The sequence below is a fragment of the Schistocerca americana genome, chromosome 4, assembly GCF_021461395.2.
Source record: "Schistocerca americana isolate TAMUIC-IGC-003095 chromosome 4, iqSchAmer2.1, whole genome shotgun sequence".
NCBI lineage: Eukaryota > Metazoa > Arthropoda > Insecta > Orthoptera > Acrididae > Schistocerca > Schistocerca americana.
Genome location: NC_060122.1, coordinates 852,240,082 through 852,257,810, shown reverse-complemented (window position 1 = coordinate 852,257,810; position 17,729 = coordinate 852,240,082). Strand labels below are relative to the sequence as shown.

Sequence of the window (17,729 nt, the reverse complement as noted above, 5' to 3'; positions counted from 1 at the left end):
GTGTGGGATCCGTACCAGATCGGGTTGACGGAGGAGATAGAGAAGATCCAAAGAAGAGACGCGCGTTTCGTCACAGGGTTATTTGGTAACCATGATAGCGTTACGGAGATGTTTAGCAAACTCAAGTGGCAGACTCTGCAAGAGAGGCGCTCTGCATTGCGGTGTAGCTTGCTGTCCAGGTTTCGAGAGGGTGCGTTTCTGGATGAGGTATCGAATATATTGTTTCCCCCTACTTATACCTCCCGAGGAGACCACGAATGTAAAATTAGAGAGATTCGAGTGCGCACGGAGGCTTTCAGACAGTCGTTCTTCCCGCGAACCATACGCGACTGGAACAGGAAAGGGAGGTAATGACAGCGGCACATAAAGTGCCCTCCGCCACACACCGTTGGGTGGCTTGCGGAGTATAAATGTAGATCTAGATGTAGATCCCAAGATGAGAGGTACCTGCCTGTCGTGAGGATGAGAGTAGGCAGAGACTTGAGACTTCAAAACGAACGTCTCTTCCATATATGTAGGTTTTGCAGAGCTCTGTTTTTGTACAGCCACTACTTGTGTGGTTAGGAGCTGTTCTTTTGCTACCAGGAAGAGACTGGAGCTCTTTACCCAGATGTATCAGGTGTGAGCAGGAAATAATTAGCGTGATGACAATAGGTAGGGTGAACTCTTTATTAACCACAGTTTCACATGGCAGTCAGTGATGAACGATTGGCTGTCTCCTCAACCAGACGGTGCACGGTGGCTGGCTGGTTACCGTGGCCACTGGCTCAATGCCTCGGTGGCTGGAAAAGTGTGTGTAAATAGCATCTCTGGTGTGACGAGGAGGGTGGGGCCGCTGATGAGGATGATGTCGTGTAGGGATGTTGATGCAATGGTGACTCAGCATCCCGAGTGTTGAATTGCTGTGGGGTAGTCATAATAGGGATGATGACCAGGGCTCCAGTGATGTCAGCTGTGAAATATTTTTTGTAATAGGTCCTTAAAGTGTGTCTTGCCAGATTGCACATACACTGAGTAAATGCTCCTCATGTAACTTTGTTGTTGTGTTATCATAGGTTCTCTTGATGCCAGTAGATGAAGTGTATCAAATTGTAAAAGAGCTTTAGTAAATTTGTGACCTAAATTAACATTGGTTGCAGATAGACACTAATATGTATGAAACGTGCACCATCACCGAAGAGTGAATTGGATGAATTACAATGTGGAGAATGTGTAGAACAAAGTAGCAGCAGTAAGTGGTTACAAGGGCAGAGAGAATGCACACGTACAGATAGAGCAACATTTTCTCTAGTGTGACTGCGAAGGACAGTTTCGCATAAAGCTTTCTGTGAGGAGCTACCAAAGGAAGTGGTAACCTGATAGGAAGTGTTGGTATGCCTCATCAATATCAGAATGTTTATTCAGTTTGTAACACAGTTCAAATGCTAGAAAATAGAAAATAGTTTTATTGTACTGTAACATTTTGATTTGTACAACACATGCTGTTATGATAGTGAAGTGATGTGAAAATAATAGTCAGAATAGGATTCTGTGCATCAACAACATGTTCTGGACTGTGCAATGTGAAAAGACATTAGATGAATCCCACGTTGTCTGCATGGTTCTGACAGACTGCACAGGTTCTTCCACAGTGTTGGCTTGTGACTGGGAGGACTGCAACAGATGTGGACTTGCCTTGCTTTGACAGTCCTGGTGCAGCCTGCAGCAGACTGGACGGGAGGTACATGTGCCGTTGTGTCAAATTCCATTGTCCAGAAACCACAGTGTTGAACTGGGCGTTGCTAAATTATAACAGCGTATGATGAACAAGTTGTATTTCTTGAATAAAATGAAGGTACGTAAAAAATCAAAACACAGAACATTTCCTAGAAAGCATATGCAAAGGAATAATAGACCGCGTGTTGGTCGGAAACGGCAAAGATAGTAAAACACCAGGCATCCAGAGACATTATATCAGTATACGACAAGCTATACTATGCAACCCTCCCATTCTGGTTTGCCGACTTCAAAGACACAATTGATCATGATTTACAGTTAGTTGGAAACTTTTCTTTTGACAGTACTGGGTGTGAACGTGTCTGCCAATTGATCTTTTGGCTTAACGCAAGAAACAAGAATAGAACAGTCATTGACTTTTTCATGGATGAGTTGGAACTATATATCAGTATACTGGGTTTGGTACCACGTCATAATGTAAAAACTACTGCTGCTGTAGAAAAGCCAACGTTTTGGCCACGACTGCAGCGGCCTTCTTCTGGGTCACCATTAGACCCGGAAGACGGCCGCTGCAATCGTGGCCGAAACGTTGACTTTTCTATAGCAGCAGTAGTTTTTACATTATGACGCGGTACTAAAACCAGAAAACTTTTATGTTGACTGACTCTGGCTGCGGAAGCCTGTGCAATTATATATATATCAGTATGTTAGTCATTTTTGATGTTTGTTGTGTCTCATTGACTATAATGCACTTTGGTTGTCCACAAAGAGTGGTACTGGTTACTCCATGTTAACACTAAGCCCCTCGTAGACTGTATTAAGCCAGGTAATTTCAACAGCTGTATCAGATGAAACTTCCTGGCAGATTAAAACTGCGTGCCGAACCGAGACTTGAATTTTAGACCTTTGAGTGTTGGTCTGGCACACAGTTTTAATCTGCCAGGAAGTTTCGTATCAGCGCACACTTTGCTGCAGAGTGGAAAGTTCATTCTGGACATCCGTATCAGATGCTGCAACGTACTCTCCTGTCGTAGATCTGGTAACACATTTGTGGTGCCCTTAGGGGCTCAGCATTTGTTTGCCGAGTACGGGCTCGGTGACTCCGGGGTTCCTGAGCTAGGGACTGGTAAGTGCCGCCAGTCTCCTGTCACCGTAAGCTCTGGGCATGCTTCAATGACCACTGTATGGTGTGGCAGTGAAATGTGGAATGGGGATCTTGGCTTGACCGCCTGGATCTCGGGGATGGTAAAAATATATATATATATATAAAAAAACCTCAGTCTCAGGGTGCGCTGTGCGCTGATGGGAGGCATGGCTGTTGAGGCGGAACAGTCGTTAGCGAGCAACCTGTGAGGAACTTGGCGCACATCAGTTGTACAGGGCTTGCCTAGGCATGTGGGGCTCTGTCTAGGTGGACTTTTTATTTCCCTACCTGCTCGTGGGGCCAACATGACCCTTCGAAGTCTTCTCTCTACCTCCCAGCAGAATGGGTGGGCCGCTGGTAGTTGCTAATACCCAATCAAATAAGACTCAGGGACACTAAAGAATTCAAATGGGTTAGTATCAAAATGCATGCTGCTGGCCAGTGTGTGTTTTTATTGGTTGAACAGGAGGAGGGGAGTTTTGAAAAGGTGTCACCTTTCTCCACACAAAAAGGTTTATAGTGGATTGCAGATACTTTAAAATCAGTAAAGCGATTATGAAATGGGACACTGTTGGCGGAAATATCAAGTTCCCAACAAGTAACAAACCTGTAGAAGGCCAAAATCCTTGAGGAATATGGCACTGAGGCTGACCTCCACGCCACATTAAACTATAGTAAAAGTGTTGCGACCTGCATAAAACTGGTGGACATACCCAAAGAAGATCTGAAAGTTGAAGGGCCCCAAGAAGGCATTGTAGAGTTGCAGAATATTATGAAAAGGGTGGAAGGCGATCTGATTAAATCTGACTCGTTCCTCCTCACTTTCAATAGCACAATACTCCTGGAACATATTAAGGCAGATTTTCTTCGCTTAATTGTATGGCCCTGTGTCCCTCTGTTTCAAATGCCAGCGATTTGGCCACACCACACTTGGATGTAGGGAGAAGCCACTTGTGGCAAATGTGGAAAGTCCGCCCATGACACAGTCGGATGTTCATCTCCTCCAAAGTGTGTGAATTGCTCTGTGGCTCACCCTATCTGAAGTAGGGACTGCTCCGTGTTCCTTGAAGAATGGAAGGTACACGATACAAAAACCACACAACTGTTCCCCTGTGGTGAGGCCAAGAAGATTGATAAGACAATGCGGACACCTAATGTTTGCTGCCTCCTTTGTGTCAGTTGTTAAACAGTCAGTATAGGAAATTGATGCTGTTATACAAACGGAGGTAGCTATGGTTAGCACTAGTACCTGCATTTGTCAATGTACTTGTGCTGGTGCAGTTGCTTTACAGTCTCCGAGTACTCCGAAACCGTTGGAAAAGACTGTGGTCACTAATGTTGTGGAGCTTCCTGCTATCTCCAAGGTTTAGTCTGGTCTGTTGCCCGGTGCTGCCACTACCACTGGCCCGGGTGTCACTCCGAAGCCTGCCCAGGACAAAAAGTCGTAGACAAAGTGCTCCCCACCAACAGAATCGGAAAGTAAACAGTTAGACGATGTCGATGTCGTACTATCTTACATCACTCGTGACTCATTGGCAGAGATAACGGAACTCGATATCAGACAGGAACAATCGTTTTGACCTGAAACTGAGCCCCGACCCATTATGGGCTCCCCTCCCCGGTGGGAAGACGGGATGAAAGTGCAACCCCCACGGTACACGGTTCCTTTATTGCAGGGGAAAGTTAACCGGTTCATGACCCAAGTAGAGGAACTGAAATTGCTAGTGCAGGAACGCCCCCTCTACCTGCGTTTACAAGAAACACGTTTTAAAGCGACGTACCATTCTGTGCTGTGGGGATGACCTGACTGGGGAAAGAACGAAGGGTGGGGTTGCTTTGTTTGTCAGTAACGCGCATCACTCCTCTGCTCTCCCCCTGGCAACTGACCAGCAAGCAGTTGCTATCGAAATTCGTGGGCGTTGGAGGATCGTGGATTGCTCGCTGTATCTACCTCTGACTTCAGGTCCAACAATTCTGAGACTTACAACTACACTTTCTCCATGTGGGAGCCAGAATCAGCCCTGTGTATGACTCGTGATACTGCACCTGGTTACGACCAAATCCGGTTCTGCATGCTTTGACATTGGCAGCAGCATCAGAGAAAATCCTCCTCGAAGACAGGTAGCTTCCCCACGTCGTACAGAGAGGCACTTTTCTTACCTCTCCTCAAAACAGGAAAGGACCGCACATGTCCCAGCAGTTATCGGAGTATTGCCTTGACGAGCTGTGTTGGAAAGGTCCTGGAGAAAGTTGTTAACCGTCATCTGATCTGGTTGTTAGAGACCAGGCAGTTCTTTAGCCACTCCCAGTGTGGATTACAGAGATTTTGGTCCACTGTCAATAACCTGACACCGTTAGAGTGGCTATTCAGCAGTCTTTCCTACAGAAACATCACTGTATCACTATATTCCTTGATATCAGTAAGGCATACAGTACTACTTGGAGATACTGTATTCTCGCACAACTGCATTAATGGGGCTATTGTGACCACATTACCATCTTCATACGGTCTTTTCTGTTGCAGCGCTTTTCTAGGACGCGAGTTGGTGACTCGCTGTCAGATCGTTTTGAGCAGGAAAATGGTGTCCCTCAGAGCAAATGTTTTAAGTGTTACCCTCTTTGCCATAGGCGTAAACAGTATCACGTCCAGGGTGAGGAGTCCTGTACAGTGCTCGTTATTTGTGGACGATTTTGTTGTTTTCTGTTCCTCTCCCGGTGTAGCAATAGTGAACTGTCAGTTGAAACTTCCAGTGCAGAGGTTAGAGGAGAGGGCTGCAAAGACTTTGTGTGTGTGTGTGTGTGTGTGTGTGTGTGTGTGTGTGTGCGTGTGTGCTCGTTCATTTTAATCATTCTTGTCGTATTTTAAATTTACCTGACTTGCATATGAGGGACGCCGTCCTACGTTTTAGAGAATGGTCATGGTTACAACACCTGAGAGACCTTAAAGCCAGATCCCTGAAGGCACTGAATGTCTTAAAGTACCTTAGCCACAGGTTTTGGGGAGCAGACAGGGTGCATGTCCTCCAGCTTTATAGGACTTTCATGCATTCGCAGGTGGACTACAGATGCACGGTGTACGGATCAGTGAGGCTTTCTTATTTCAAGATCATTTATGCTGTCAACCGTGAGGGGATTTGGCTGGCCTCTGTACCGAGGCAGGGGAACTGCCACTCACCGTACGGCGGCAGATCCTCGTGGTGCATCAGCCGACTTCACCCGTGCACCATTCTGTTGCTCGTCCATCTCTGGAATGAAACTGTCAGAGAACCACAATGCTGTTTAGGATCTGCATGTAACATGTACTGGGGTCACTGGTGTCAAGCAAGTATAATCCCAGGGTTTTAACCTGCTGCCATCATGATTACTGGAGAGGCCCTGAGTGACAGATTTGGTGCGGTACAGAAGAGATTGTTCTCCTTCTGTTTTTAATTCTATATTTTCTGACATTTTATATGAGCACCACAACTACGTAGCTGTCTTTACAGTTGGGTCCAAGCAGGGAGACTCCTTTGGTTGCTGTGTTGTTTTTCTGGATCGTGTTCCCAAGATTTGAATGCCTCTAGAATTTACGATCTTTGATGCAGAATTATATGCGATTTGTGGGCACTGGAGCAGATCCGATGTTCTTCCAGTGCTAGATATCTCATCTGTTCCAATTCTCTTAGTACCCTTATCTCTCTCCAATGTTTTTACCCAGCAGGTAAAGTTACCCAGAATATCCGCGATGCCCTCCTCCAACTACGACGACGGGCGAAGGTGGTGTTTTTCTGCTGGGTACCGGGGCACACGGTTATTGCAGGGAACGAAAGGGCAGATCTAGCTGCTGAGGAGGTGTGTCTCGATCCTCAGGTATTTCAGTGTGCCATCCCCCTGCATGCTATCACCTCGCTGTCGAGGTGCAAAGTCGTGCGTCGATGGGAAGATGAGTGGTTGGAAGTGACTGACAACAAGCTCTGTGTCGTAAAGGGCACAACTCGTCCGTGGCATACTTCTTTCCAGTCACATTGATTGGACGAGGTCCTCGTTACTTGTCTTTGCTTAGGCAGCAGCCCTGTGATACACGGATTCTTACTCCGGTGTGAGGACCCTCCGATGTGCAGTGCTTGTGGCGTGTAGACCACTGTGTGCCACATTTTATTGGACTGCGTTTTGTTGTCCGACAGACTAGCAATCTATTTTATGTAATGATCAAACAAATATGGTTAGAGTTTTAAAGTTTTGTGAATTGTCCAACATTTTTACCAAGATTTTAGGGAGATGGTTTTAATATGTTCACAGGTTGACTGGCTCGCCCGTATTTTACGCAAGTGGCTAGCTAGTGACATTTTCTGATGCCCTCCTTTAATCTCTTTTGTCATTTTACTTTTGTTTTAGTCTCATTTATAGCATATTTTATTCTTTTCCATTGTCTTAGCGTGTCGGATCACATTTTAATAATTTTTCCCCCATTAGTTTCTTTTAATGTGTGTAAAGGTACTGATAACCTCTCTGTTGTGCACTTGTAAGTGGGGCAATCCCTCTAAAGATGTCAACTGCACTTCTAGGGGAAATGTTACAAACACAAGAGTTTTGTGGACCAGAACCTTGTACCCTAAGAAGTTTACCAGTAGCAATATTTTATTTATAGTTGCTGTTGATTTACTTATAATTAAACTGTCATGAACAAAAATAGCCAAAAATACTTCTTGGCGATAAATTTGAGCATAAAATACATGGTTATGTAAAAATAAAACTTTGAAATCGAAACACTTAATAAACTAAATAAATATTTTATTCCAACATCAAGGAGACTGCTGCAGACCATAAAGACTTTAGTTTAATTTGCAGTCTAATATGGTATTTTCACTAATGAAATCCTCAGGCTGTTATATGAATAGCAGTTTTCACATCAAATTGCTTCATGTTCCTATCATACACCACTACCAAAGTCACAAGCATACTTGTATCTTTGTTGTAGCATCATGCAGCATATAACTGTTACTGTAATGACTGTAGCCAGCTATTACCATCTTCTTTGCTTTGAAATGTGGATTGAAACTTTTTGGGGGTATGCGTAAAGTATTCAGCACCAAATCTCATTATATGCTTTAATGGTGTTTTCTTCCTCAACCATTTCTCTCTAAGGCACCTCATCACATTTAGGTTTAATGTGTAGACTGCCGTGTTGACAGCTTCTAACCAAAGTGTATTTGGAAGATCAGAATCGATTAGCACCGTGCAAGCACTTTCCACTATACGTGTAATTTCATATTCAACTTTACCATTCTGCTGTGGTGTATATGATGATCTGGTTTCATGCGTGATACCAGTCTTCTTGAAATGATTATGAAGTTGATCAGTAATAAACTCTCTCCCATTATCAGTCCTAATAAGTTTAAACTTATTCCTTGTCTGCCATTCCAATAACTGCCGAAACTCGTAAGGACACAGAAGCAGCATCACTTTTGTCATTGAGAAAATATATGAAGTGCAGTCATCTTTAAATACAACAAAATAGTTAGCTCCACCTAACAAGGTGTGTGGCATCTTTGCACATATTAGTATGAATAAATTCTTGAGGAGCACAGGCAAAGGTCTGGAATCTTGATCTAAATCCTTTCCTATACAGTTTACTGTACTGACATGATTCACAGAAAAACTTATTTAAAGCATTTGATATTATTTCTGGAATCAAACCAAGGTTGGCCATTTTTTTCATATTTTCAAAATTTGTGTGTCCCAACCTCTTGTGCAATGATAAGTCAGATGATGCACGATTTGCTTGTTCACATTGTCCATACAAAATAAAATTCTGTAATATTGATTTACAGCCTTTACACCATTTTCCACTAGCCTCTCACTAAATATGTCAGTCACATTTATTGTTAAATGTGACTTTCAAACCTTGACTTGGTACTGCTCCAACTGAAAAAAAGATTTCTTTTTTCTCTAGACCAGGTATGTACAGTGTATCCTCCAGTGCATGAGGTTCCCATACACCATCTACTAGTGCATTTAACTTGACTGATTCAATACCTTCAGCATAGACAACTCGTATTATATATATATATATATATATATATATATATATATATATATATATATATATATATATATATATATATATATATAAAAACAAAGATGAGGTGACTTACCGAACAAAAGCGCTGGCAGGTCGATAGATACACAAACAAACACAACCGAGCGAGGTGGCGCAGTGGTTAGACACTGGACTCGCATTCGGGAGGACGACGGTTCAATCCCGCGTCCGGCCATCCTGATTTAGGTTTTCCGTGATTTCCCTATATCACTCCAGGCAGATGCCGGGATGGTTCCTCTGAAAGGGCACGGCCGACTTCCTTCCCAATCCTTCCCTAATCCGATGAGACCGATGACCACGCTGTCTGGTCTCCTTCCCCAAAACAACCAACCAACCAAACAAACACAAACATACACACAAAATTCAAGCTTTCGCAACAAACTGTTGCCTCATCAGGAAAGAGGGAAGGAGAGGGGAAGACGAAAGGAAGTGGGTTTTAAGGGAGAGGGTAAGGAGTCATTCCAATCCCGGGAGCGGAAAGACTTACCTTAGGGGGAAAAAAGGACAGGTATACACTAGCACACACGCACATATCCATCCACACATACAGACACAAGCAGACATATTTAAAGACAAAGAGTTTGGGCAGAGATGTCCCATCTCTGCCCAAACTCTTTAAACTCTTTGTCTTTAAATATGTCTGCTTGTGTCTGTATGTGTGGATGGATATGTGCGTGTGAGCTAGTGTATACCTGTCCTTTTTTCCCCCTAAGGTAAGTCTTTCCGCTCCCGGGATTGGAATGACTCCTTACCCTCTCCCTTAAAACCCACTTCCTTTCGTCTTCCGCTCTCCTTCCCTCTTTCCTGATGAGGCAACAGTTTGTTGCGAAAGCTTGAATTTTGTGTGTATGTTTGTGTTTGTTTGTGTATCTATCGACCTGCCAGCGCTTTTGTTCGGTAAGTCACCTCATCTTTGTTTTTATATATAATTTTTCCCACGTGGAATGTTTCCTTCCATTATATATATATATATATATATAATGGAAGGAAACATTCCACGTGGGGCGCTCTTATGAATGGGCGCCCGGAAGTCCACATCCGCTGCGTGCGCCAGGACTGATGCTATATAAGGAGCACACTGTACTGCCAGCGCATTCACTCTTGTGTGAGTGAATAGCCACTGAGGCACTGCTTCTTACAATGGTTCGTAAACGGTGTTATCGTCGTCGCCGACGATTGCTTGTTTACAAAACACTTGTAAATGTGGACGGCACTCTTGGTGCTTCGACATCTTCCTCCAAGGGTAAAAAGAACGAAGTACGGGGAGTAGGTAAAACTACTCAATTTACTCTTATTAATGGACCTACCTTGTTTTGTGGCGCGAGGTTTAATTTCTCTTTAATGAAGAGTTCTACATCTTCAAGTTTAGGAAATGGGTGGATTACTGTTGCTTTCGTTGCATGTAGTAGTGCAGGGAGAGCTGGTTTGGAATCCTTTGAAACTAGAGAGATCTTAGCTTACCGTACTATACCAGTATCTGAGGTATATATAATTTTTCCCACGTGGAATGTTTCCTTCCATTATATATATATATATATATATATATATATATATAATGGAAGGAAACATTCCACGTGGGAAAAATTATATATAAAAACAAAGATGAGGTGACTTACCGAACAAAAGTGCTGGCAGGTCGATAGATACACAAACAAACACAAATATACACACAAAATTCAAGCTTTCGCAACAAACTGTTGCCTCATCAGGAAAGAGGGAAGGAGAGGGGAAGACGAAAGGAAGTGGGTTTTAAGGGAGAGGGTAAGGAGTCATTCCAATCCCGGGAGCGGAAAGACTTACCTTAGGGGGAAAAAAGGACAGGTATACACTAGCACACACGCACATATCCATCCACACATACAGACACAAGCAGACATATTTAAAGACAAAGAGTTTGGGCAGAGATGTCCCATCTCTGCCCAAACTCTTTATCTTTAAATATGTCTGCTTCTAAGGGAGAGGGTAAGGAGTCATTCCAATCCCGGGAGCGGAAAGATATATATATATATATATATATATATATATATATATATATATATATATATATTTTTTTTTTTTTTTTTTTTTTTTTTTTTTCATGGAGACACCAACTGGTGTCTTTTGCAAACGTCATAGATTTTTTTTACAAGTTTAGTACAGTCATATATACATGTGTGATTACATATACATTATACAAATGTACCATTGTACCTAATAAGGCACAATATTGGGTGTTACATCGTACCTATTACAAATATTCAGATTTTACACTTTATTTTAGTTTAATATTAATATTCACTTAAAGGGTATAAACACTTGTCAATCTAGAAATATTTCAGTTTCACTTTGAATAAGTTCCCTTTGTGGCACCTTGTAGAGCTCGGTAATCTGTTGTACCATATTTGACCACTAATGCATGGACTATGGTCTGTTGTTTTTAATTTTGTTCTTTGTCTGTAGTAGCAGTCTTTATTTCTTGTATTATAGGCATGCATATCAGAGCACTTTGTTGCTTTGTTTTGATGTGTCACAAAAAATATAATTAATTTGTAAAGATACAGTGAGTAGACTGTGAGGTATTAATGATGAGCAAAGATTTCCCTGCATGAATCTCTATACCCTTATCCATGGATAATTCTGATTGCTCTTTTCTGTAGGGTTAATATTCTGTTCATATGTATGTCGGCAGCACAACCCCATATCTCTATCCCGTAATTAATCTGTGCTAAAATGATTCCATAATAAATTGTTTTTAATGTCTGATGTGGAACTACTTTTGATAACTGGCTGATTAGATGTAATGAACTGCTGATTTTATTGCATAAAAATTTGATATGGTTTACCCATCTTAGATTTTCATCTAGGTGAATACCTAGAAATCTACAGCCTTGTGTGTCCACTACTTCAATTCCACCTATGTTACTGATAGAGGTTTGGTGTGAGTTTGTAAGTTTAAATGGCAATAACTGAGATTTACTGATATTAACTTTCAAACCTTGATCTTGGAAATAAGTAGTTATTTGCCGTAGTCCCTCAGTTGCTACCAACGTTAACTCATCATTTTGTTTACCAAGAAATAACAGTGAGGTATCGTCTGCATAGGTTACCAATTGGGAGTTGAAAGGTTGCTCTATATCATTTATGTACACTAGGAAAAGGAAAGGGCCCAAAATTGAGCCCTGGGGTACACCTTGTGTGACTGTCTCATCTTTGGACTGGAAATTAATGATCTGATTATTGATTTTGTAAGTCAGCTTTGTACACTGCTTGCGGTTAAATAAATATGTAGCCAGCAATGGCATGGATGCAGCATTTACATTGTATGACTCAAGTTTACTTAAAAGTAACTCATGGTTTACCGAGTCAAAGGCTTTAATATGCCAGCTGTTTGTATTCCTTGATCAAGGGCACCATACGTTTTGTGAAGAAATTCCGTAATTGCTGTGATAGTACTATGATCTTTCCGGAATCCGTGTTGTGTCTCTGTCAGGAACTTATTTTTCAAGAAATAGTCACTAAGTTGTGTCAGCAGCACAACTTCAAATACTCTGCTGAAGACAGGTATTACTGCTATGGGCCTGAAATTTGAAACCTCTTCCTTGGATCCTTTTTTATGCACTGGTTTAACTGTACTCCATTTCAATACATTTGGAAATGTATGTTCTCTGATACTGCAGTTTACCAGGTGGGTGATTATTTTAACTAATTCCTTATTACATTTTTTAATCACGATACTACTCAAACCATCCCATCCAGATGAGAACTTATTCTTTAGGTTATTTATTATCCTGCCTATTTCTTTTTCACTTACTTGTTTGAATTCAAAAGGTGGCTCTTCAAAGGGGCAGAGCTTTACCTCACTACTCACAATTGTGTTATTAATTGGACTAACAGCTGCAGATATAAAGTATTTATTGAAAACATTGCAGACTTTATTAGGATCTTTAATTGTGTTTCCTTCATGTCTTATATTTACAATTTCAGTTTCTGGCTTCAGTGTGGCTTTGCGAAATTGATTTACAATTCTCCATGAGGTCTTGGCTATATTGTCTGATTGAGCTATTTCACTGCTGTAAGCCTGTTTTCTTAGATTTGAAAGCTCTTTCTTAAAGATTTTCTTGTCTTTGTTGTACTTCGCCGTAAAAACCTACAGGTTTGTTGACTTGTGTAACACATCCAGGTCCTGGATGTTTTGCCTGACTTTTATCATATTTGCTGGAAGTATCAGTCTGTTGGTTTTTCCACTTTGGTTATGGGTGAACACTCTTCGTATTTTCTTATCAGGGCAGCATCTGTCAAAGTGTCTTAGCATAGTATCATAGAATTTGGCCCATTTGTTTTCAGATCCTTCAGTCTGGTAAACCAGATCCCAGTCCTCTATAGCTAATTTATTTCTTAGGGCAAGGATGTTACCCTCGTTTAGGATTCTTTTATTTTCGATAACTTTTGTTATTTTTGGGATGCTTGTGTTTACATACTCTACAAGCTGGCATTTGTGGTCAGAGTAGTGAAAATCCATATTCCAGCCCCTAACACTGTTTTTAATATGTTTACATAGTATAACGTAATCAATTCTGCTAGATGTGGACTTTGTTACCCTGGTATCACTATTTACTACATTTACGAGATTATATGAGTTAAGAGTATCTATTAACCTCATATTACACAAACTGGAAGATTTTGCCTCAATATTCAGATCACCAAGTATAGTTAGGTCACTGGGACCACAATGTCCCACTACTCTACTAAATATGTCTATGAAGCTAACAACATCAGCCTTTGGTGGATGGTAAATCCCAATAACTTTATGCTTTCTCATAACCTCTCTACACTCTTTGGTGTGGACTTCAATGCCTGTCACTTCAATCAAGCCTTCTTTGTTGTACTGGTCTAGATAGTTTATTTTCTTGTACTCGGGATTCTCACTAATGTAAACTGCCACACCACCACCCTTATGTTGCTGTCTACAATAACTATTTGCTAAGGAGTAGCCCTCTGGTTTACAGTAAATAATTTCATCAGATTTTAATCCATGCTCATTTAACACTACTAAATGAGGTGACTGTTCATTTACAAAAACCTGTAATATATGAAGCTTATTTCTAAGGTACTGTATGTTTATATATAAAAACAAAGATGAGGTGACTTACCGAACAAAAGCGCTGGCAGGTCGATAGACACACAAACAAACACAAACATACACACAAAATTCAAGCTTTCGCAACAAGCTGTTACCTCATCAGGAAAGAGGGAAGGAGAGGGGAAGACGAAAGGAAGTGGGTTTTAAGGGAGAGGGTAAGGAGTCATTCCAATCCCGGGAGCGGAAAGACTTACCTTAGGGGGAAAAAAGGGAAAAAAGGACAGGTATACACTCGCACACACGCACATATCCATCCACACATACAGACACAAGCAGACGTATTTAAAGACAAAGAGTTTGGGCAGAGATGTCAGTCGAGGCAGAAGTCATCGACTGACATCTCTGCCCAAACTCTTTGTCTTTAAATACGTCTGCTTGTGTCTGTATGTGTGGATGGATATGTGCGTGTGTGCGAGTGTATACCTGTCCTTTTTTCCCTTTTTTTCCCCCTAAGATAAGTCTTTCCGCTCCCGGGATTGGAATGACTCCTTACCCTCTCCCTTAAAACCCACTTCCTTTCGTCTTCCCCTCTCCTTCCCTCTTTCCTGATGAGGCAACAGTTTGTTGCGAAAGCTTGAATTTTGTGTGTATGTTTGTGTTTGTTTGTGTGTCTATCGACCTGCCAGCGCTTTTGTTCGGTAAGTCACCTCATCTTTGTTTTTATATATAATTTTTCCCACGTGGAATGTTTCCTTCCATTATATTGGTACTGTATGTTTAGGTGCATGAGCCTTAGTGGTATTTTTAACTGGTCACTCTGATTATCTTCCTTTAAAATGCACTGAGTTGGTTCACTTACATAAGTTCTGGATCCAGGCATTAAAAGTGTTCCCGTTCTTTGGCGATCTTGCATTTCTCGATCTACTACCCAACCCGGCTTCTGTCTGTCTAGTTGTCAAGGTAGCTGTTGAGGTGCCTTCTTGCTCCGTACAGTCAGAGGAGTTGCCGAACTGCCTGGTGTTGCAGTAACTGGAGTTGTATACTGCACCACATTTGATTGAGTAAGTGATGCTGAAGAGTCTGCAGTTGATGCTACAGCTTCTGTTGTTTTAACTAGCTGGCTTGGCCAGTTGTTTTTACCCAGTCCTGGGAATTTGTTAGTTGCTTTACTTTCCCACAAAAACATGTCACTTTGAACTCTGGGGAACTTCAAACTTCTATAGTGGTTTAAGCATTAAAAACCATTCCTTGTGTGACATTATCATACTTAGGAGCCAGAATGTTCCTGATTTCTGCACTCAAGAACTTGATGTTTATGTTCTTGATTTTCTCTTGACAATTTCATCAGCCTTCTCTTGTACTCAGCATTACAATTGTCTTTTTGTGACAATAATAGCACTCAGCATTTTTCTTATTCACAGAACTTTTGCTTAAATTGCTTTGTAAACACTGATCCTGACATTTCTTTTTCATGATTACCTTTAACAGCACCAAATGCAGAACAGTGCTCCTCTTTCAGTAACCTTGCTGTTAAGTTATCTCTTGTACCTGCTTTTTTCACACGAGGCCCAAGCTGTAACAATTGAACCATATTTTAAAATTTTTCTTTTTAAAATTCAGTCTTGATCACACCACGTATGTTACAAGAAAATAGGTGACCGGTTTCGGTCATATCACATGACCATCATGTAATTTAATTTAGAAAGTAATAGAAACCTTACTAGATTGGCAATAAAATATGACAAAATGGTTATAAGGACAAAATACAATAGGACGTGTTATACCCGTGGCATCCTTCGAAGATGGTAGGTGGAGCACTCTTCTCAGCCGCTGTGATACCAAGTGGTGACAGCAAGTGACGAGCATATGCTTAAGTACGAAGATGCTCCGCCTACCTCTTCTCCCTCCACATCACGTCAACCAATCCGTATAAAATGGGTTCACATAATCGTCAAAATGTAACAAAGTACAGTAATAATATAAAAATAGTTATCTATAAAATATCTCTTTACAACCACAGGATATTGTATAAAATATCTATTAAAAGCTTTAAAATAACTCTACAGACGATGTATACTCAGTGTTCCCTCTATGGGCTAAGGTGGCACTACCACAATGGTTTCAAAGTCAACGATGTTGTGGAGGTCTTTGGCATTGCGGCATCATATCGATATGTGAGTTGTGACTCGATTGCAAGTATACATCTATGCCAGATTCAGCCTGTCTGTCTTAAATTAACTTTATTTGGCACTGGATATACATGTGATTATGGAATGATCAGCTGCAGAGTGGTATGATATTACGTAGATTTTTAAAAATGTCATAAAACTGATTTATTAAAAATGGAGTCATATTTCGTAATATTTCTAGTTGGAAGTTTAAAATTAATATTTACGTACTGTTTTTAAGGTACATTTCTGCCATGGATACAACTGGGTCCTATGATTTTCTGAACAAAAGAGTACATACGTGTTCCAACTAGAAATATTACGAAATGTGACTCCATCTTTAATAAATAAGTTTTATGACATTTAAAAAAAATCTATGTAATATCCTCTGGCAGGAGGATCCACCACTCTGTGAAGTTTGAAGTTTGTGGTATGTCGCTTTCAGTTCAGCATATTGTAACTATGTGTGCCCTACATACTGAGATTAGGACAGTGCTCAGTCTCCATGGACATCTGCCCACCATCCTCTCAGATACCGATATCAGTGTTACACGGGTGGTGAAATTTTGTGAACTGTCAGGCCTCAGCCCAAATTGGTGGGGAAGGGCGGCAGACTTTAATACATTATAAACTGCTCCGCATGTGGGGACAAGCTTCGTCCCCACCCATGAGATTTGCATGCTGACTTTTCATCAGGGTGCTGATGACCATAATGTCAAGCACCCCCCCAACCAAAATCATCATCATCACTATCTTCCCACATATTGGTGACAGTCTCAGCAACAACTCTGAAACAGAGGTGAATTTAGAGCCTGTGGTTCTTCTTTCAGGGAACTCAATGTCATATTTCATCAGAACAAGCTCCAGTAACTTGGGTCGAGTAATGTATGAGCATTCTTCAAAGAACGAAGCTTCTACTGCTTCCCTATCCTGTACATCCACATGTTGCTCAATCTACATGTCTGTGATATGGTTGTCTGGAAACTTACTTGTCACTGTTCTCGAGTGACCTCCGTTTGTTCTTTGTTTTCTTGTATATAGACTGCCTGTAAATTATAATAACTGCACGAGAGAGCTTCATACCAAAATGAAGTTGTATTACCACAGCACATGTACAGTTCTGCAGTCCTAATAAAATGTGTTTTATGTAGCTAATTTATGGTATAAAGTTCTTTTATATTACACATCAGTTCTGTTTTTACAATTTTCACAATTGTTAGTGTACATAGTATTAGAATTAACTGCCTTATTAATGTGATTTTGAGATGTTTTTGTTCTTCATTCAGGTGCAAAATTACAAGGGCTGAGAGCTAATTTATATGCTGCTCTGTTGAACTTCCTTCATATGACATGTCAGAATGGTGTTGAAAGTTATGATGAAGAACCGTCTGAAGGAAGCATGTTTATAAGCAGATTGGACAGCTCAAAATATCGTTCCTTTGGCACAGATGCTGGACCACAGCATGCATCATGCCTTAACATTGTTAGAAGTTTTGGTGAAAGTCTGATTGATGTACTATGCCACGACTGCACTGGAGGACATGATATTTGCAAGGTTAGATG

General features: G+C 41.2%; 1 protein-coding gene across 1 annotated transcript in view; it reads left to right on the top strand.

Moving 5' to 3' along the window:
* LOC124612680 (nuclear pore complex protein Nup205) overlaps positions 1 to 17,729 on the top strand; it is a 314,008-nt gene that overhangs the window by 255,858 nt on the left and 40,421 nt on the right. Inside the window, exon 25 of the mRNA XM_047141009.1 lies at positions 17,453 to 17,721. Within this exon, the coding sequence (XP_046996965.1) occupies positions 17,453 to 17,721 (269 nt within the window). The remainder of the gene's footprint in view (positions 1 to 17,452; positions 17,722 to 17,729) is intronic.